Consider the following 22,491-nt stretch of genomic DNA (forward strand, 5'->3'; position numbering starts at 1 on the left):
TAGCTACTCTGCCGAAAATAGGTACACTGCCGAAAACTGGTACAGTTACACTATTTTCAATGCGGTCACGAGGAAAGATTTTTTTTTAGCTGTTGACAAGCAGTTTTGATAAAGTTGACACATTTTTCAGCATTTCGTTGCTACCGTGGCGTTGCACCTTCAACATATTATATTTCCAGATAAGGCCTATAAGCATCTTGTGTTTTTATGGCACGATTTAACCTCAAATCCCTGTACGTCAAATGTTCTTGCCCGGCGTGTTTAATAATACAAACCGCGTGTTCGGTACGGTGCAGCATAACTTAGTCCCATATTGTAGACTGGAATTCGTTCGTTTTAAGTAAAGATTTTTGGTCATTATGGAAGTGGGTAAGTGTTTTTTGTGTTTTTTGGCTACGTGAAATTGTAAGATAGGCGATTGCACAATTTAAAAAAATACTAATACGTTAACTGTGTTTAGATATTCCTACATCGCCAATAAAGAAGGAGAAGAAAAAGAAGAAGATTAAGCAAGAACCGGACACCGAGATCGAAAACTTGGGCGAAATCCAGAAATCCGGAGATTTCCAATTGAAGCCATCCTCTGCCATCGCCAGCTTAGATACGTCCAAATGGCCCCTGCTGTTGAAGAACTTTGATCGGCTGAACGTACGCACCAACCACTACACGCCACTTCCGTTCGGTTCGTCTCCGCTGAACCGAAAGATCAATGATTACGTTTCGGCTGGTTTTATCAACCTGGACAAACCCTCTAATCCCAGCTCGCATGAAGTGGTCGCGTGGATTAAGCGTATCCTGAAGGTAAACAAAACAGGTCATTCGGGAACACTTGACCCGAAAGTTACGGGATGTTTGATTGTTTGCATTAACCGGGCAACGCGCTTGGTGAAAAGCCAGCAAAGTGCAGGCAAGGAATATGTGGCCGTTTTTAAACTCCACTCCGCCGTGGAGAAAATAGCCAAGGTTACTCAGGGTCTAGAGAAGCTTCGCGGTGCTCTGTTCCAACGCCCTCCACTGATTTCCGCCGTCAAGCGGCAGCTGCGTGTGCGTACCGTGTATGACTCGAAGCTGCTGGACTACAATGACCAACGCAATATAGGCGTGTTTTGGGTTAGTTGTGAAGCTGGTTCGTATATTCGAACGATGTGCGTTCATTTGGGTCTTGTGCTTGGTGTTGGTGGGCAGATGCTCGAACTTCGCCGCGTTCGGTCCGGCATTCAGTCGGAAAAGGATGGCATGGTGACCATGCATGATGTGCTTGATGCCCAGTATCTGTACGAAAATCACAAGGACGAATCGATGCTGCGCCGGGTAATTAAACCGCTAGAGGGGTTGCTCGTTGGCCATAAGCGCATCATCATGAAAGACAGTTCGGTGAATGCGGTATGCTACGGAGCAAAGATTCTACTTCCCGGCGTGCTGCGGTACGAGGATGGTATCGAGATCGATCAAGAAATCGTGATCGTTACCACCAAGGGTGAAGCGATAGCATTGGGAATCGCTCTCATGACGACAGCCACGATGGCTGGATGCGATCATGGAGTCGTTGCTAAAATAAAACGCGTCATAATGGAGCGCGACACTTACCCAAGGAAATGGGGTCTCGGCCCAAAGGCATCGATGAAGAAGCAACTGATTGCTTCGGGCAAATTGGATAAGTACGGCAAACCGAATGAAAACACTCCGAAAGATTGGCTCAACAGCTACACTGACTTCAACCGGTCAGCTAAGCAAGCGAATGGAAATGGAACATCCGCTGACGATGAGTTTGCTGGTGGAAAACGAAAATTGAGCATCGGCGAGAATGTCGAATCAGCAGCAACAATCGGCGACGGAGAAGAAAAGAAGAAGAAAAAGAAGAAGCAAAAGAAAGATGCTGAGGATGGTGATGGCGAAGCAGTCGGTGCTGAAGGTCAGCCGATGGACCAAGCGGAGGGCGATGAGGAAATGAAAAAGGAAAAAAAGAAAAAGAAAAAGAAAGACAAGAACGTATCTGTAGATGAAGTGGCAGAATAAGGTTCGAACGGGAAAATTTCCATCGTGTACCGATATAAAGACCGGTACTAACTTTGATTTTTTACGCATTAACGTCTTGTTGCATGATGCGGGACTATAGAACTTTGGTTCTATATACTCGTTCATTAATACAGAGCTCACTTAGATGATCCTTACTACTCTGTTTTACGGTAGGTACCCCGTAAACAAATTGTTCATGAACTATAAACCACTACCACCTATCTACCTTTAGTTGCAAACAATCTATGAATAATTTAGGAACTGACTCATGGGAAGATAATTTGCGAATCTTTTCCAAAGTTCCTATTATTAAATGTTTTTCGAAAGAGCTATATGTCTATACGCTTGAATGGAAAGTATAAGCAACTATGTGTATAGGAGTTTTCACATAGCAATAGGCGCGTGTTATACAGAATTAGAATTTAAATTTAAGAAATAAAAAAAAATGAAATGTATTGAAATTGTTGTATTGCATAGCTTTCACTATTGTAAACAAGATTGAGAAATTGTCTATTTTGCTAACCGGTTTGCTGATGACAGCTTGTGGTTTCTATAAGCCCTAAAGCATACTGAAACTACAGAATCGGAATTGGTGGAACTCTTGGAGCTATCCATAGAAGGCTCCGGTTGCTGACTAGCGGTTCCTGATGGCCTGATAGTAGTTCATAAAATTCTGATAGTAGTTCATACAATAAAATCAAAACCAATGTTATGCTTTTACATGGTTGGAAACTATGTTGTATCAGCGACCGATACTGCCTGATGGATTCCAGATTGACTGATAACATTTTCGTTTGTGTATTAACAATTTTAATAGAATTAACATGGGGCAATATTTCACCTTCAACGGAACCCTATCGCTCCTATCGCTCACGGGGCTCCACACGGGTCTATTTCCTAGCCAATTTGAAACTGTAACGGGTATGTACTTCTACCATCTCCCATGGCGATGCTTATAGGTTTCGGATAATTTTAGACTAGTGATGCGCGGTTCGAACCTCACCTACTGGGTTGGAATCATCCGTAACTGACCCGACCGGAACTCGCTGAACCAACAGGTCGGAGCCACTTATGCTTTCTCGCACCTACTCTTCAGCCGGGTCGACCCGAACTCGCTGCTTCCGTCGGAATGAACTCACATTGGCACGACCCGACCCGAACTCGTTGCACCAATGGGTCGGGGTCGCTTATGCACCTACCGGAGTCGTTGCACCTACTGAACCTACTTGTACCTTTCGGGTCGACCCGAACGACTCCGAGTCGCTTACGGATGGCTCCGACACGATAGGTTTGGGTAGATCCGCCCATCACTACCGCACGCGGCTCGCGAGCCGCACTTTGCCGATCGCTGCTCTAGGGCAGGTATGTCAAACTGGCGGCCCGCTGGCCGCATGCGGCCCTCGTCAATGCTGAATGCGGCCCGCGAGAATATTTTGAGAATTTCTAAAATCATTCCAAACCAAAAAACTGTTATTACTATTTGTCGAAGTGTATTAAATTTTCCAGAGAAGAACAATAATTTTTATGGTATATTTTTCGAATCTAACATGAATGGACCCATAACATCTCATAAACTTATTCTACACTAACGTACAGAACAACCGAGACCCTTAAGAAACATTAAATCGAAGGCAAACTCATTCGTTTTATGTTTCGATTAAATTCTGAATATTAGCGTAATTTTGTGCAGACTCGATTCCACATTCTATATGGAAAAACAGATATGCGTCAACTGTCTAGAAACGAAATAGGAATGAAAATAACTTGATACACACACTTGGAAACTTCGCAACTAGTGATGGATTGTCAGATTCGCATCCACGGCTCAAAACCATTTTTGATCTTAGCTATAGCGACTCCGAATCCGGCCAAATCAAACCAACAGTTCCGTTCGGTGCCGTCCGAAACCTAAAGAGCCGTTTAAAGCCATTCGGAACCGTTGGAGTCATCGGTTGTCGCACGGAGCGGCTAATCGCCAGTGAGAAATGGATCCGGTCACACCAGCGGCGGATCTAACGGTAGGCGGACTAGGCGGTCGCCTTGGGCCCCGCCGATTTAGGGGCCCCGTAGATCGCCATTGTATAGTATGCCGTATGGACAGAGTACTAGCGACAAGAGCCCCCGAGGCTGGCGAATCATATGCACCCCCCACCCCCGCCGTCAGCAAAAAATTTTAGAGCGACTGATGATCGACGGCATTTCAAGTTTAATGTTCAATTTCCCAACAGCAAGTTTAGTTTTCCGCTACCACTCCCCCCCCCCCCCAACAACATTTCCCATTTACAGAGGGCCTCAACTCGTCTTTCCGCCTAGGGCCCCCGATACCCTTGATCCGACACTGGGTCACACAGTCCATACCTCAATTCGCGAATCATTCAAGACGATTCAAGTGTCAAAACAAGATTTGCCAATCTTTATGAGATCACACACCACGAATCTTCGTCAGATAAAATTTTCGTAATTTAACAAAAATTTTCGTACAATATGGGTTCTTGTATTAAGAAATGAATATACCACCATATACCCTTTGGAACTTGGAAATTAGCGACAAATAATGTTAAAACACGTTTTATTATAATTTTCCTTTCGATCTGTCAAAAAATTGCCGGCAAATATTTTTGTTATTCATCCAGCGGTGGATAGCTCGGATGGCTTGAAAAAGATTCGCAACAGGCTGGTAGACTTCCCCTACCTCAGTGAAAAAGTGTGATTGAGCGATATTTTCTAACAAAACTGCCGTGTTGGAACGCGACTAATGAGAAATGTCCTATTTTAATAATAAGGATAAAAACAATGCATGTGACTTTAAAAGAACATTATTTTTTTCTTTTTATCAAATAAAAAAGTGCACAATGAAAAAAAAACATAGCAAATTTGTAAATAAAAAACTATTCCAGATTTGAAGCGAGGAGTACAAAAAGTCAATTTGTTTAACAATAATGATTTTAAACAGTTTTTTATATAAATATTGAGGTATATTTTTTATTCTCAACTTTGCGGCCCACGAATCACTGAAAAACTGTACTTGCGGCCCTCTGATGAAATGAGTTTGACACAGTTGCTCTAGGGGATACTCCAGCGCAGGGGTCTTCAAACTACGGCCCGCGGACCGCATGCGGTTCCAGACGGCTCCGGAGCCGGCTCCGCACCAACGGCTCCGCACCAACGGCTCCGCACCAACGGCTCCGCACCCACGGTTCCGGAGCCGGCTCCGCAGCAACGGCTCCGCTCCAACGGCTCCGGAGCCGGTTTTAACATAAAGGTCATGTTTAAAAGAAATTATCAAAAAAAAAAAAATCGATTAGTTTTGAATATTGTTAAGAAAGACGAGACTAACGAATGCTACACAATGTCATGCATGTCAATACTGCCATCATGTCGTGTGTTAGCTTCCACACGTGCGAGAATATATATTCGTTTTTTTATTGCGCTATCATACAATGATGTCTCTATTGAACCGTAAGCTCGGAGCTGTTGGTCTGGAGCCATTGATTCGTCCCCGGTCCGGAACGGTGGGCCCGAAGCCGGCTCCGTAGCCGTTGGAACGGAGCCGTGAGTGCAAAGCCGTTAGTCCGGAGCCGGCTACGGAGCCGTTGGTGCGGAGCCGACTCCGGAGCCGTTGGAGCAGAACCGGTTTAATGGTCCAGTTTAATGGTCCAATCGTTTTGTTCTTTGGCATTTGTTCCATGCAATCCTTTCCATCAGTGATCCGAGTGACTTGGGGGTCTGTATTGTTCCAGTTCTCTAGTAAATCATTGCAAGAACATCGTTCAAGCGATAATCTTCTGTCGTCTTCAAAGCAGTAAAATTTATGTTATCGTAGGTGAGGAGAGGAGGGGATGGAGGCTAAGATGCAAACCCATACCGATCTTGGTACCAATCACGGGATGAATGATGCGGGAACTGAACTTGAACTCATACTTGCCGTGGAGTTTATTGTGAACCCGTATTGGACCTGAAATCAATAACGAATCCATACTAGTACTGATTTGCATCCATATTGATCATACAATTGATCATGAAACCTTTCCATTCCTTCAAGTGACCCTGAACGAAGCTGCCCTTGGAACTGATGTTTTGTTTATTTTTTTAATTATTTTTTAAAACTTTTTTATCTATCTTTTTTAAAATTGTTTATGTTCCTAGAACTGATCAAGAACCCCTATCGGTCTTGGAACCGATGATGATCCCATACCCATATCCGGATTAGAAACTGAACTTATATGGATCCTGGAACCGATCACTAAAGTAATATCGATCTCGGAACTGAAACCAAACTGCTCCTGGATCAGTTTGGGTTCTGAAACAAAATGAGAACATATTCCGGTACTAGAAACGATGTAATCCATATACTTATAACTATTTTGATCTAATTACTGATCGCTCTGGTCGCTGAATCATTTGCGGCAGTATATGTGCAGCGTAGAAAAAAGCTTAAAATCCAAGAATGTAGATTGAACATAGAAATTCAATTTAGAATTGCAGTGAAGGTTTACTAACCTAGAATACTACTAGGTTTAGTACTAATCTAGACTCCCAAAGTGAAAGTCTGCGAGAATGTTTACATGTTACATGTTGCGTGCATTAACTACTACCGTAGGTTTATTTTTTGAAGATAGTTGCGTGGCGCGCGCAGGGGCCTTTGCAATATTAAAAAAATAAAACTTAAGATAACCTTTCTTGCCACATATTTGAATACAGATATGAACATTTTAACTTAGCAATGGTAATATTGAAGTCGAAAAAGCAGTTGAACTTATTGAAAGCTTTACACATTGAGGCAATTGGATCATGAGCTCCTCTGTAAGGACGTGGTGCGTGGTCAGGAGCGTACAAATTAATCTTAAGAAGAAGTTCGGGAGCATCAATTTCGCCTTTAATTAACTTTGCTACAAAAACTATAGCTTGTGTTACCTTGTGCTTGATATGTTAGAGTCTGGTCCATGTTCAACCTTAAGGTTCTTATAGCTATTTTTTCGATTTTTTTCTGAATGCGCTCAATTCATGTGGACCAGTTGTTAGTGTGCGGAGACCATGCTACAACATTGAATTCAAGTATGGGTATTCAGAAAGGGTCATTAAACTCAGATGTCAGACGATGAATAGAACCAAGCTGCCGATATGCTTGGTCGATGACGTAAGAATACTGTTGACGGAAGGAGAGTGACGAGTCAAGAATAGTACCAAGGTCCTTAATTTCTAGGTTACGTGGGATTACACAAGAGTTAAGATTATAGTCTCGTTTAATAGGGTCCTTTTTACGAGTAAAACTAATCACGCAACACTTATTGACACACAAGGCTAGCGAGTTCGCAGAGCAGCTATTGCTAAATTTGTCTAGGCTGTGCTGGAATGTCGAGCAGTCCGAATTATTTATAATGGTCGCATAAATCTTGATATCGTCCGCGTAAGTAAAACATAAGCAAATATTGTTTTGGAAGCGCAAATACAACATCATTAATAAAAAGGACGAACATTACTGGGCCAACGTTACTGGTTGCGATATGCATGCGTACCAACAGCGAATTCGCACACGATAGATGGGTTGCTTAACGATCGTTGTTTATGATGAATAAAAATGCTAAAGAACAATTTGTGTGCCATTTTTGAACATATCGAAAGTATTTTGTGCCACTTTGCATCACACTACTATGCGGGCGTCTAAGTGTGAATGGGGTTTTTTTATCCGAGTTTTGGGACCTTTTGGAACCTTTTTGATCGATTTTTGGTTGACATGCATTTATTAAAAATAATGCCTTTTCCGAAAGCTAGAATAATGTTTAAATGCAGTTTAAATTTTTGAAAAATGTATATTTCATCTATAGCGTGGCCGCCTACGCATTCAAGCACGATGCGGACAATAACCAGTCCATTAGAAAAAGCTGAAAAAAGCGAAGTCTAGATCGATTTCGGTGATTGTATCAAAATGAGTGGAAAACAAAATTTAATTCACAGCATGATATGGTAAAAGAAAACCTGATATCACTATTGATGTTATATTTGTTGCCTCATTTAATTGGAATGATTTAAAACTGTCTCATACTTCTTTGAATATGCAATATTCAAATATGATTTCATATTGTGCCAACGCGCAGTGACAATTTCTCCAACTAACGGATAGAAGCATGTCACAAGAATTGTTGTTAAATTTTGGGAAGAAAACATACTCTACGACGTAGTTGTGGACGGCCTCTTATACTCCGGTATTATCGCGGATCCATTGACGATACTGCAAAACACGGGTGTAGCCGGTTGGTGATGTAGAGTCACAGGAGGCGGTGATGAGCGAAGCAACTCCGACCAGCGTGTCGATCCGTCGGTCAGAAACAACGAATCCAGCACCAAGATCACCATTGCAGACGTTGGAACGCATTACGCTATCTTCGGCACAGAAATGATTCGGAAGCGTGATTTGATATATACCTACGCAACGGGAATCGCTGATGACTCGCTGATAGCCAACCTTAAGAAAATCGGAGCGAACTTGGCCTGGTGCAGTGTGAGATGCGGTAATGGTTAGATAGTTTTGTATGGGGCTAATACATTTATATCCGTCTCAACTCTTACCTCCAACCGAGTTGAATCCGAATCCAACGATCATGCCTTCCTCATTTTCGTACGGCAGATTGCGCCCCTGGATGGGCAGCTGGATCGGACTAATCAGTGCCGTAAAGACGATTGGTTGAGGCAGCACAATGAATCCAATATCGTTAGCCCGATTTGCCATATTGAAACTAGGATGTGCGACGGCCTGGCTAGAGATTTGAATATTTAGCTGCCCAAACACGGTGCTCCCTAGTCCAACTTCCCACCGAACGAAGCCCGCAATGTTTTGTGCCGCGGTCAGCACATGACGATCAGAGATCAGCGATCCTCCACCGAAGAAGCCAGAGTTGGCAGAGTTCAGATACAGCACATACGCGTTGTACGGTGTGTTAGCGGCATTTAATCCATTAACTATGCGGGAATTTCGATCCAAGGAAATCTAATAGTAAACAAAAACACTTCTACTTGTTCAGTACAGCATGTTATGTAGGAACCGTTTCACGATCAACTCACTTCTCCGGCCGACACGCAGCACAGTGTAATTGCAATGAGCAATAATCCTACGTAGTCTTTCATGATGGTTGAAATTGTTTAAACTATTCTTGAAGTTCACACAATGCTGTTTTACCGTTCGAACTGAGTAAGCTTGCAACAAGCTTCAGCAACACTCTGTTTGGAAGTCAATCGGAAAACGGTGTCTTATATACAGCCCTCATTTGATGGCGTTTCGTTGTCGATCGGATCGGCCTTTTCGCGCGATAAGTGCTCAGTAAAGCTGTCTATAATGGTCCCTTTCCTTTATCAATCATGTTTCCGCCCCAAAATATGTGTTGCAGGTCTATATTGTCGCTGTCGAATGTATAGGATGTCGATAAGAGATCAATCATGAAGCAGCCACAACACCTGCGATGGATGATATCTAGCGGAAAAAATGTTATTTTGTGAATGCACAATTCCTATATTCACATCCATGTGCATTGTAATTCACTTTTACCATTCATTCAACTTTTTCGCAGTTGTAAGCCTTGTACGGGTTATAACACGGTCGGTGTTAATTTAATGCACACCATTAATGCTCGGCAAGCATTGTACATATTTGGTAATTCGTTGATCGTGACTAGCAGTCATAATTTTCTTACTTATTCTTTTTTGTTTTCATTTCTACCTGAGCAAGGGCTATGGGTTATGTGGTTCGATTTTTGTAATTGCCCAACTGTGCCTAATAATGAAGGCGTTACCTTAAATCCATTTCGCGCGAATGATTGATTGACACAACTTGCGATGGCGCCTTGAGCAATGTTTTGGATGACTAAGTCGATTAAAGATTGATTATTTTAAGCAATGAATGTAATCCATGTGCATTGAATTTGCTGTGCTGATTTGTTTTAACCCATTTAACGAGTAAATTTAGCGATGTTACTATATTATTGCATTATTACTCTGATAGACAAGGGCACGGGCAATCCTTCCAGGGCAGTATGTATATAATCTACATACATTTTGGCTACTTGCGACTCTAACCGGTATTAATTACTTTATCAAGAAATACTTTATAGTAGGAAATAGTAGACATACTATCCCACGACGGGCATGTTGTTATGTCGTTCTATTGACGTCGACCGCAGGAATGACCGTCCTCAATACTTAAACTATAAACTCATCTCAAATATGATAACTATTAGGGTAACGTAGTTTCTATGAGCAACCTAGAACTGAAAGCATTCTCTCCAAGCTGACTCAAAAGGTACAAGACTAAAGTGCTATTCTGCATGTTATTAGCATCGCATGCATGTATCGCTGGCCAATGGTTACTTTCCCAAAACATGGAGGAAATCTTGGATGATTCCTATTTAGAAAAAGGGCGACAGGACAGATGTCATAAACTACCGGGATAGTACGTTTTTGTGTGCCATTGCCAAGGTGTTCGAACTAGTGGTGTTCAAACATCTGCTATATGAAGGCCGCAGCTACCGTAACCCGTATCAACATGGATTCGTGCCACAAATATCGACTGACACGAACCCGGTTGAATTTGTAACCTATTGCACTAGCCATATTGATGCCGGAGCTCAAGTCGATGGAATTTATACAGATCTGAAAGCAGTATTCGACTCTCTTCCGCACGCAATTCTTCTCGCTAAACTCGATAAGCTAAGATTTCCCTGCTCACTCGTACAGTGGCTTAAGTCTTACCTAATTAATCACACATACGTAGTGGAAAGTAATGGGATGGGATCCGAAGCCCCATTGAGGGATAATACAGGCTCTCCCATCCAACTCCTATTCCGACACGTTCTCGTCGTGCAGAGTGGTAACGTGTGCCTCCACATATCCAAGCTTGGGTACACGGGCTTGACCCAACCCCTTGGGCGTATCCCGGGAAACGTCGGGGGGGGGGGGGGGTAACCCGACGCAAAACAAAACGGTCACGTGGGCGCGGGGCCAGTCACCCAGTCCCATGAATCTACGACTACGGAAAGCTACAGAAGATTTCGAAACGGACCTCACGATACCGACCATACGCAATGCCCCCGGACTACTCTAAAAATGGGCTCATGGAACGTACGCACTCTAAGCGAAGCCGGAGCCTTGAACAAACTTGATGATGCCCTAGCCACACTGAGCATGGACCTTGTAGCTTTACAAGAGATTCGATGGCGGTGTGCACAACAGGCGTGGTAAGCATTGCTACGACATATACTACAGCTGCCACGACCGCCACCACGTGCTCGGAACGGGTTTCGCCGTAGGTCCCCGGCTGAAATCCGTAATCATAGATTTCAAGGCTATAAACGATAGGCTATGAACCCTGCGCATGCGAGGCAAATTCTTTAATATAAGCCTGATAAACGTTCACGCCCCTACCGAAGATAAAGAGGAAGAGGAGAAGGACCTTTTTTACGGCCGCCTCGCTAGAACTATAGATGCGTGCCCCAGGCATGACCTCAAAATCATCCTGGGGGACTTCAACGCAAAAGTCGGTAAGGAGCCAATGTACCGCCAATACACTGGCTGTCACAGTCTGCATGAGCACAGTAACGATAATGGTAGTAGATTGGTCCAGTTCGCCGCAGCAAACAATCTGGTTGTAGGAAGTACCAAATTTGCGCGCAAGAAAATCCACAAGGTCACATGGGCGCACCCTGATGGAGAATCCTTCAACCAGATCGACCACGTGTTAATAAGCCGCCGACGACAGTCGAGTCTGTTAAATGTCAGAACTAGTGTTGGGAATTTGGTTAAAAAAAGGAACGGAACGGAACTAGTTCATTTTTCAAAAAGAACGGAACGTGAACCTGGGGTGCAAAAGAACCGACCCAAAGCTTAGAAGCCAAACTGTCATCCGGGGGGGGGAGGGGGGGGGTAGTGGTATTCCTGTACCACTAATAGGCTTGGCTATCAGTAACTTATCAAATGCCCATAGCAGGATAATCATCCCAGCATATGGGGGCACGATCCATTCGAGGCTTTTACCCATGCCGATGTTATTGAGTGCTACGAGTTGACGATTGTATCACGAGATTGACTAATTATTTCAATTTCACTTACTATTTAAAACAAATAGTTTTCCACACAAATCGTTTACAAGATCACGGCACTCAAACGGTTGTCGAATGGAACAGAATGCTTCAAATCGAATGGTCAAATATTGGAATCATGCCGAGTGCCAAGATCAAGTGGATATCGTGCCGTAAGAAATAAATACATTTTATTTTTCGTTGTTCATACTCGCATATTAATATTAATATTAATACATCTTTTCCAACCCGTTCTGCCATATGAGTACAGATTTAAATTTTATAATAGTTATTTGTCTAGTTAAAACAAGCTAAATTATCACAAAAAGTATAATAGATGTTACAAATTGCACCATAAAACCAAATGCAACACCATTTTTGGTTTCGCTTATCACGATTTTTATAAACGATTCTGCGACGAAGTGCGATGAATATTCCTGTGAGCATGGGAGAGTGCACAAGCAACACATACCGTGTGCGAGAAAGAGTGAACAGTTATCTTGCATGCAGTAAGCAACAGCCGGACAAAGCCGGTTTTTTCAAAGAACGGAACGCACGAACGATAGCACCTTGCTAACAATATTGAAGCGCCAAAGACCGGAACGGAACGGAGCGAACGGAAAGAACGAATTGAACGGAACGGAATGAACGGAAAGAACGGAATGAACGGAAAGAACGGAATGAACGGAAAGAACGAAATGAACGGAACGGAACGGAATGAACGGAATGAACGGAATGAACGGAACGGAACGGAATGAACGGAAAGAACGGAATGAACGGAACGGAACGATTTTGTATAAAGGATCGGAACGGAACGGCCTTCATAAGGAACGGATCTTTTTTACTAGGTTCGGACCGGAACGGCCAACACTAGTCAGAACATATCGAGGAGCCAATATCAATTCCGATCACTACTTGGTTGGCTTAGTGATACGTTGTAGAATCGCTCGCCCCCGCGCCAATGGGGGCGGAGAAAACACGCAGCCTCGGCTCAACACGGACTCTCTAAGGGACATTACTGTCCAACAGGAATTCAAAGCCGCTTTAGACGAGTCTCTACTACCAAAAAACAGTTATGAAACTACGAGCGAGAGGTGGAACGCTCTAAAAACAAAAATAATAAACTGTGCAAGAAATATACTCCCACCACGTCGTGGCAACACCAAATCTGGCTGGTTCGACGATGAATGCAGACAAGTGACCGAACGTAAGAATACTGCATACCGAGCAATGCAGCAACGGCATAGAACGCGGGCATGCGCAGAGGAATACACACGGCTCAGACGCGAAGAGAAACGAATTCACCGCTCCAAGAAGCATGCTTTGGAATAGCAAAACATGCGGGAACTCGAGCAAACCAGAGAGGCGTACGGATCGACACGAAAGTTTTACCAAGCGATAGCAGGTCACCGAAACAACGTTGCACCTAAGGTTACCTGCTGTCGCAACAAGGATGGAGATCTGGTTAGTAACCAGCCAGATGTCCTCTCGCGGTGGGCTCAGTACTTTGATGCATTACTCAACGACCAGTTAAACAAACAGCTAGAAGCGCCACTAGCAGATAGTGTCATGATACTGCCACCTAGCATAGAAGAAACACGAAAGTCTATCCGTCGGCTGAAAAATAACAAGGCACCCGGAACCGACGGAATTGCAGCTGAACTGGTCAAGAATGGAGGTGCACGACTAGAAAACGAGATTCATCAAATCGTTACTGAGGTGTGGGATAGCGAATCGATGCCTTGTGATTGGAATCTCAGCATCATCTACCCCATATACAAGAAGGGAGACAGGTTGGACTGCAACAACTACAGGGGTATTACGGTGTTGAATACCGCCTATAAAATATTCTCCCTGACCCTTCAAGATTGCCTTGTCCCGCACGTCGAAGAGATAGTCGGAAACTATCAAAGCGGATTCCGAAACGGAAAATCAACCATTGATCAGATCTTCACCATGCGGCAGATCTTGGAGAATATAGCTGAATACAGACACGACACATACCATCCAAAGCCGCATATGATAACATAGCAAGGGTTAAAACTGTATGACGGTATGAGCTCTTTTGGAATCCCGGCCAAACTGATAAGGCTAGTTAGAATGACTATGACCAACGTCACATGCCAGGTGAGGGTGGATGGAAAACTCTCAGGACCTTTTGCTACCACCAAAGGTCTGCGCCAGGGGGACGGGCTTGCTTGTCTCTTATTCAACCTGGCGCTAGAGAGGGCCATCCGTGACTCGAAGGTGGAGACTACGGGAACCATCTTCTATAAGTCAACCCAGATCCTGGCATATTTGTATATTTGTATATTTATTAAATGATCGACGGACCTCATAAGCCCTCTCGATATATGTAAGGGTACAATAGGAATATAACAAAAATAGTCACACGCGTTACAATAACACAATAATAACAACAATAACAATTACAAGGACGCTAAAGATTCTGGCGAGAGGCGCGAAGTAAATTAATGCGACTCAACACATTTGCCATCGTCATGCCGGGCTCATACGCATCAGATTCCGCATTCAGAGCAAGACATATACGCAAAAACGGGTCTCGGGAGGCGAAGGCGGTCCTTGTCTCTGGGATGGCCAGCATCGCCCGAGGGCGGAGAGTTCTTGCAGGCATGTACAGCTGTATCGACGAGAGCAAAACCGGACAGTCGATGCTACCATTGAGAAGCCCAACGATAAAAGCCAGCCTAGCATTTCGTATTCGGTCGTCGAGTTGGGGTAACCCGAGCAACAAACACCTTGTTGTGTAGTCGTTGTTGCTGCCCCACGAACGGAGCGCGAAACGGGTAGCCCTACGCTGGATGGACTCCAAGCGCGCAACCCCCCGAGCAGAGGAGGGCCACCACACAACGCTGCCATACTCCAGCACTGATCGAATAAGAGCACAATAAAGAGTTTTGGTGCAGATTGGGTCAGAGAGCTCGCGAGTCATGTTAACGACTAAGCCTAACAATTGACTGCATCTTGTCACAACGTGATCAACACCTTGCTCAAACGTGAGTCTCGCGTCGACGAAAACACCCAAGTCCTTGACACAATCGACTCTCTGCAAAGTTTGCCCGTTTAGCGTGTAGTCGAAATGCACTGGAGAGCGCGAACGGCTGATGGTGATGGTAACACACTTATCAACACAAATGGTTAAGGAGTTTCGCGTGCACCAGTTATCGAATTCTTCTAGTGAAGCCTGGAGTATGCGATGGTCGTCTGGTCCCTGGATTTGCCGAAAGATTTTGGTGTCGTCCGCATAGAGCAGGTGATTATCCGCAGGAAGGATCGTGGAGACATCATTTATATAAAGGACAAATAGTAAAGGTCCCAGATTGCTGCCTTGAGGGACGCCAGAAGATGCACGGAGGGATCTAGATAAATGGGGCCCATCCTAACGGAATAAGTGCGGCCCATTAGGTATGATCGCAGCCAAGCAACTAGGGGATCTGGGAGGCCGAGTCTGTCGAGTTTTGCTAGTAATATGACGTGAGATATCCTATCGAAGGCGGCTTTTAAATCGGTGTAAATGACATCTACTTGAAGGCGAGCATCAATGGATTTATGGCAGCTACTGACGAATTGCATAAGGTTTGTGGTTGTTGATCTGTTAGGGACAAATCCGTGCTGATTCGGGCTGATGTAATTGCGGGCAGAGGCCAGTAACGGTTCATAAACAAGCAGCTCAAGCACTTTTGCGATGGCCCCTAGCGATGTAATGCCCCGATAGTTAGAAGCCTCATTCTTGCAGCTTTTCTTATGGATTGGTGTTAACCATGAGACCTTCCAGGAGACAGGAAAGGTGCATGAACGTAGTGATTCCTTGAAGATTTTTACTAGTATTGGAGCAATCGACGCAGTGCACTTTTTCAGGATCACTGCCGGGATGCCATCAGGGCCGGCGGTGTAGGACATCTTTATGCGGTCTATGGCGCGGGTGACTGACGAGGTATTAATGACCGGAAGCATGGGACGAAGTGCATCTGCGGGTGTGTTAGAAAGTGCAGCATGAAGAGCCTCGGGGTGCATGTTTTCAGAAACAAAAGTGTCCTCAAAACGTGTAGCAAACAAATCGCACATATCTGGGAGTGTGCAAGCTCGGTTCCCCTTGTAGCGGATCAAACATGGGAAACCGGAAGATTTGCGCTTATTGTTTGCGTAGGTCCAGAAGTGTTGAGGATGCACGCGCAGCTTTTTTTCTATAATACGTAGGTACCTGCGGTGGCAGATTCTGTTATAACGTCGATAAAGTGCGTGGACGCTATTGTAGTAAACCCGCAAAGCGGGACACCTTCGATCGCGCGAGTTACGATATGCAGCACGTTTCGCTCTTTTCAGTGTACGTAGTGTGCGGTCACCCCAGGCCGGACCTCGATGCGGCGTTTTGACGGGGACGCATTCGTTAAGTGCCGTTCGCATAAACTGAGAGAAATCATCGACAGCATGGTCAAGAGTTAAAAAGATCGAGCAGTCAAAAAATTCGTCATATTGTGAGATCAATCTCTCGAGCTTAGGCAAATTAATACGACTAAAATCGAGCCGCCTTTCCGCAACATTAGATGGCTGATTAGATATGCTGATGATATAGACGGCATTGGTCTGTGGCTCTCCTATGTAGCAGAAGCCTACCAAGAGATCGAGCAGTCGGCAGCGAACCTCGAATTGCAAATAAACGGGGCAAAAACCGAACTGATGGTGGCAACATCAGCGGGCCTACCGATAAATAATTAGAATCTACGTAGGCGTGACGTGCAGATAGGTGAACGCACTTTTGAAGTCGTCCCACAATTCACCTATCTTGGGTCAAAGGTCAGCAACGACAATAGCATGGAAGCTGAGTTGCGCGCAAGGATGCTGGCTGCCAACCGGTCATTCTACAGCCTGAAGAAGCAGTTCACCTCAAAGAACCTGTCGCGACGGACGAAGCTGGGACTATATAGTACCTATATAGTACCGGTACTCACATACGCCTCTGAGACATGGACACTGTCCAAATCTGACGAAACCCTCTTAGCCGCGTTCGAGAGGAAGATGCTCAAAAGGATACTTGGCCCCGTATGTGTGGATGGACAGGATGGAGGATCCGTTATAACGACGAGCTATACGAGATGTACGGCGACCTCACTGTCGTACAGCGTATAAAGCTCGCCAGGCTTCGGTGGGCTGGCCATGTTATACGCATGGAAACGGACGACCCAGCCCGTAAAGTATTTTTAGGCCGTCCACAAGGACAGAGGAGGCGTGGTAGGCCCAAATTGAGGTGGCAAGATGGCGTGGAGGCGTCCGCCATTAAGGCCGGGATAACGGACTGGCAGACGAAGGCGCGAGACCGTGAGCGGTTTCAGACACTCCTGAGGCAGGCCAAGACCGCAAAGCGGTTGTAGCGCCGGATAAGTAAGTAAGTAACGTAGTGGAAATTGATAAGCCCATGTCCAATGAAATAGTTAGCAGCTCGGGTGTGCCACAAGGAAGCAATATTGGCCCGCTTCTCTTCATATTGTTCATGAACGATGTTATCCTCGTTTTACCTCTCGACAGTGTCAGTCTGCTTGCCAACGATGCAAAAATTTTCGCGTCTTTACATAACATAGGTGATTGTATATTCCTGCAAGACTGCATCGAAATCTTCTGTTCGTGGTACAAGCGCAATGGACTGACTATTGGTACCTACTTCATGGACGGCACTGCAGTTAATCGACGAAATCATGCCAAAGACCTGGGCGTTCTTCTTGATTCAAGTTTGAACTTTATACATATCGATGACGTTGTATGCAGAGGAAATCAATTACTTGGCGTGGTTATCCGGACAACTAATGAATTCCGCAAACCCATGTGCATCATAGCTGTCTACAATAGTATCGTTCGTTCGGTTCTGGAATATATTCGTGCATATTCTGGAGCCCAACTACTGCTTCTTCAATTGCTCAACTTGAGGCGATCCGACGTAAGCTCACGCGATATGCCCTACGCCTACTTCCCGGGCAGGATCGCAATAATCTTCCTCCTTATGCTACGCGATGCCGTCTTCTAGGCCTAGAACCTCTTTCGGTTAGAAGACGCAATATACAGTGCTCTTTCATCGCTGGTTTGCTAAATGGCTCTATCGACTTATCGCCTTTGTTGTATCGAGTCGATATCTATGCACCATCCTGAACACTTAAGTCTAGAGAGACTTTAAGGGTCGCTCAACCTCGTTCCAGCGCTGGTCGGTCTGACCCTATGTTCCGCATGTCGGCTGTTTTCAACACTGTTTCGGATTGCTTCGACTTTAATATCTCAACTCAGTGTTTCTGCCGTGGCCTCAGTGAATTGCGATACAAATCTTGATTTTGCTATGTATTTTTTGTGTACTATTACTTATCTGAATTAGGCCATACGGCCTGTTGAATATTTAACAATAAATAATAAATAAATAATTAGTATTATTTGATGGACGTTGAAAATTATGACTGGATTCGATATAGAAAACATTTGCTTGGGAAATTGTGTGGTAAAAATTGGGTAGCAAGAGCTATGTCGGATAGTTTCAAGACAACTATCTAGACACTTCAAGACAACTATCCTTCAAAATTGTGGAATTAGTATCTTTCAAAGCTATCTTGTAGGTTTGCACACTGTTAAGGTGTCTTGTGACGATAACAGTGACGGTAGGTAAAGACGGACACTGCGGGTAAGATGGACACTTCTCATAAATGCATGAAAATTGTGATTTTCGAATAAATTAACAATGCAGCATCCTAACTTAAAGTTAAACAACACATTTGAGAACATTTTTAACATAATATATGCAAAATTGGTTAAATCCACGAACAAAATAAATTTTCCATCATGTGCACCCTTGTGGATCTAATTTGACTACTACGGATCTTAAGCTATACAACTTGTATTGTTTATATTTCCAGAAGTTTTATTTCATGAATGAGTTGTCGTGATCATTAATGAAAAAACTGGCGAAAGAACGAGAATGAAAACAATACAAAATCACATCCTGACACCATAGCGGGAAAGACGGACACTTTATTTTAGGGAAAGATGTACACCGAATTTATTGATTTATTTGACTTCTTATTTCAATTGGTGATGAACCGTTTTCTTCAAATACCTTAAATAAGGGTATTCCGAAGCTATAAACCAATCAGCAACTAGAGAAAGTATTGAAATAAGCGAGAAATGAAACACCGGTCAAAATAGTAGCCCTTCGTTATGCTATTACTCGCTCGACGCTGATGAGGCGCTTCAAGAAATCCAATATCTTGTCACATCTTGGACAACTTTAAGCAATAAAAAGATGAGGCATTGATACGACATCGTTCAGGAATAGATGAGAAATTCTATTGGATTACAAATATCAAATGTTGAATTTTGACATGGTGGAAAATGAATTAAACTATCAACAAGTCCCTCAAAAAATACTGGGGTCGTGGACTTTTCGCGGAGTAATTTCCTAAAAGGAAGATCTAGACTGTTGTTCTGTAAGCTGGAGCAACGTCAGCTGTTAGTGCGTAATATTTTATTATTGCTTTACGTTGCAACGTTTCAACGTTTGCAACGTTTTCTACAGGTGTTCATCTTACCCTTCATGGTGTCCATCTTTCCCATATCAGGTATCCGTCTTACCCAAACATTTCAAAACTGCACGAAAAAAATCATGTTTTTCATTCATGAAAAAACGCAAAAACCGATGGAAACTTAAAAGTTTCAACACGTTTTCTGATAAAACATGAGTGTAAGATAATATGTGCACATTTTCATGATCGTTGCACTTATATATCCCTAGATTTTTACCATTTCCCTTAACGTGTCCGTCTTTACCTACCTTCCCCTACCTATTACAGACGTCCTTCTGTAGCTGGTACGCATTCATATCTCTCAACTAGTGAGGTTGCTCTGGTATATACAGTGGCGATTTTAACAGTAAGCAAAGTAATGAAGGAAAAATTAAAAATTAAGGAATTGAGGGGGTCCCGTCGATTAGGGGCCCCGTATATTTTTAGTCCAGCATCTATTACAGTTGATAGAATATGGCACTGTATTAGCAAGAAGGGCTCCATGGGTGATGGACGTTGGGGCCTCGTGTTAGACGAATCCTCCCGATCGTTTGTCAGGAGATTTAAGTCCGCATCCCGGCGATCTTATACGTATATGATTCTTTATGCCAAAACGAGAAAGCATGACTGGTCACCGAATCACGTTTTAGATTTCATCACACATGTCTATTCCAGCCGTGTGTACTCGAATGCATATTGGTTCGTAATGTTCAATCGTATGGAGATATCTGCGAGCAAGGTGTCAATTCCATACAAAATTTGACGCCTTGACTCTTTTGCGCTAATCGTGTGGATGCAGCTTTAGTGATTGTATTGTCCAACATTTCTCATATTGTTGAAACATATTATATAACGATATGTAACATTTCATACTTTTTACACGAAACTGGTGACAAAGAAAAGAATAAATTGACTAGCGTAATCTGCTATTTCCTCTGTATTATTGGCCATATATATTTAACGATTGTTTCCAACTACGTACAGCTATAACGGTGCTTGTTAAGGGATAAGAACATTTCCGTTTCCTGATGAGCGACAAGTAGTAGTAGGGAACGTTTTAACCCTAGTACAGAAAAATATATGCATGGTTTTTCCTATCCATTGCTGTGGGAATCGGTAATGATGATGACGGAGTTCGAGCACCAGATTTTTTTTATCTAACTCAAAACAGACGCAAGACTTCGAAGACCTGTTGTTTTTGCTAACCACGAAAGGTAGTTCACGGTACGAATGTATCCTGAGGGATCTCCTGTACTACAGCCCCGGCTAGACACGAAAGAGACTATCCCAATCTGCACCCAACTGCTGTCATCCTGTTGCATTACCATAGGGCCTCCCGAATCTCCTTGGCAGACATTTTGGTACGGTCGTTCCCATCCGACTGCACAGAGCGTGGTATTGCGTATGATAGCCGCACCATAAACATTGGTACACTCAGCGTTTGAAATGATCCGCATGCGCTCGTACTTTAAAATTGTCGATATGGACTGGATAGCTGAGAATTGTAGAAACTGGTTTTAGTGATCAAAACAGTAGTAGGTTCAGTAGGTTAAAAAAGAAGGTGACGGCATACCATCAGACGTTCGACCAAATCCAGATACCGTAACCTGGCGACCGATGTACAGATCCGTGGGTGGTAAATTGATCGGTAGCTTTACTGGATAGATCTCTAGACTGTAAGGCACTGGTGAAGGCAGTCGGATCAGGGCAACGTCATTCGTCAACTTCCACGGATCAAACTCAGGGTGCACAAACTTGATGACAGTGGACATGGTAAGTCGTGCCATATTCAGATGGATTGAGCCGAGTCCTATCTGGAACACGGTATAGTCGTTGGCACAGTGAGCTGCTGTAAGAACCCACTGGGCCTCGATCAGCGAACCGCCACACACCGTTACAGAACGGCCAAGAGCTGCCCGAATTGACGCTTGCCATGGGAATTGCCCTGTTGTAGCTGTCTGCCCGTTTACGACCTTGGCGAGCAACTCACGAACTGTTCTCGGTGCATCATGCCTGGGGATGGGAATGGCAGTGAGCTGTTCTTGAAAATGTTGATAGCACTGTGTCATAGGCGTATCGAGATGATTTCGACACGCAGGCAACATATTGCCCTGGTTGATCGTACCTTCGAGTTCGTTCTGTTGCACGCCACTTTACCGATCGTGGTACCACAGATGCACAATAGCACTATAACCATAAACAATTGGCCACCCTGTTCGTGGATCGTCGATCTTCTCGCGGTATACCATCTTGCTTTACTTGCTGGCACCATGTTGCTCGGAAGGGCTAGATAAAGGATATGTGCAGCGTGGTGCCAAGTAAGCGCCAAACACTGGGTTTACCAAACGAAAATGGTGAACCACTTGAGCGAACATTCTTATATCTGTCTACACCATTGTAGGGCTGCTCTCGATTTTATCGACAACGGATACCAGCGCAAAGAGCGCAACGAGTGGAAAAGGTTGTCGTGCAAGCAATCGCTTCGTCTGGGACAGATGTTATCACCATAACTGGACAGTGGAATACACTCTTCGTACATAAAAGATAGGAAAAGTACCGTCGCATCACATAATTCAGTTTCACGATTTTTTTTAGTTTTTTGGTTTTACTAATGAATGCGAATATGAAGCATATGCATTTTGTTTGTGCAGCAAACCAGCTCGGTGTCCGCCGTTGCCAGGAACGTAAATAATCCTTTTTTGTGCCAAAGCCATCCACATTTGTTTGGTGTTTGGACAAATGTGCGATACCTATGGAATAGTTTGGTGAAGTCATTCGATTGTCTCAGATATGGTGCTCTATCACTTATCACCAATTTGTACACGTTGCTATCTATTCGCACAATAAGTAACGGTCTT

The 22,491-nt window shown here is 44.0% G+C and overlaps 3 protein-coding genes across 3 annotated transcripts; 1 reads left to right on the forward strand and 2 right to left on the reverse strand.

The window, feature by feature from the left end:
- Positions 1 to 234: 234 nt before the first annotated feature.
- On the forward strand, positions 235 to 2,471 carry LOC120896032 (H/ACA ribonucleoprotein complex subunit 4). Its single transcript, XM_040299835.1, has 2 exons — positions 235 to 369; positions 461 to 2,471. The coding sequence occupies exons 1-2, from the start codon at positions 360 to 362 to the stop codon at positions 2,014 to 2,016; spliced, it is 1,566 nt and encodes a 521-aa protein (XP_040155769.1). The 5' UTR covers positions 235 to 359; the 3' UTR covers positions 2,017 to 2,471.
- A 5,488-nt stretch (positions 2,472 to 7,959) lies between these two features.
- Positions 7,960 to 9,219, reverse strand: LOC120895193 (collagenase-like). The gene is made up of 3 exons (XM_040298310.1): positions 9,076 to 9,219; positions 8,584 to 9,001; positions 7,960 to 8,505 (listed from the first exon to the last, which is right to left on the reverse strand). The coding sequence occupies exons 1-3, from the start codon at positions 9,136 to 9,138 to the stop codon at positions 8,210 to 8,212; spliced, it is 777 nt and encodes a 258-aa protein (XP_040154244.1). The 5' UTR covers positions 9,139 to 9,219; the 3' UTR covers positions 7,960 to 8,209.
- An 11,353-nt stretch (positions 9,220 to 20,572) lies between these two features.
- Positions 20,573 to 21,958, reverse strand: LOC120894745 (chymotrypsin BI-like). Its single transcript, XM_040297528.1, has 3 exons — positions 21,759 to 21,958; positions 21,207 to 21,669; positions 20,573 to 21,128 (listed from the first exon to the last, which is right to left on the reverse strand). Exons 1-3 carry the CDS (start codon positions 21,903 to 21,905, stop codon positions 20,791 to 20,793), a joined length of 948 nt encoding a protein of 315 aa, XP_040153462.1. The 5' UTR covers positions 21,906 to 21,958; the 3' UTR covers positions 20,573 to 20,790.
- Between the last annotated feature and the right edge of the window lie 533 nt (positions 21,959 to 22,491).

Source organism: Anopheles arabiensis, chromosome 2, assembly GCF_016920715.1.
Source record: "Anopheles arabiensis isolate DONGOLA chromosome 2, AaraD3, whole genome shotgun sequence".
NCBI classification, from domain to species: Eukaryota; Metazoa; Arthropoda; class Insecta; order Diptera; family Culicidae; genus Anopheles; species Anopheles arabiensis.

Coding starts and splice junctions, on each gene's coding strand:
- LOC120895193 (XM_040298310.1), bottom strand. CDS start 9,138: ATGAAAGACTACGTAGGATTATTGCTCATTGCAATTACACTGTGCTGC. Junction 9,002..9,075: donor GCTGCGTGTCGGCCGGAGAA/GTGAGTTGATCG, acceptor GTTTACTATTAG/ATTTCCTTGGATCGAAATTC. Junction 8,506..8,583: donor CGGATTCAACTCGGTTGGAG/GTAAGAGTTGAG, acceptor ACACTGCACCAG/GCCAAGTTCGCTCCGATTTT.
- LOC120894745 (XM_040297528.1), bottom strand. CDS start 21,905: ATGGTGCCAGCAAGTAAAGCAAGATGGTATACCGCGAGAAGATCGACG. Junction 21,670..21,758: donor GCAACAGAACGAACTCGAAG/GTACGATCAACC, acceptor TTTCAAGAACAG/CTCACTGCCATTCCCATCCC. Junction 21,129..21,206: donor ATTTGGTCGAACGTCTGATG/GTATGCCGTCAC, acceptor TACAATTCTCAG/CTATCCAGTCCATATCGACA.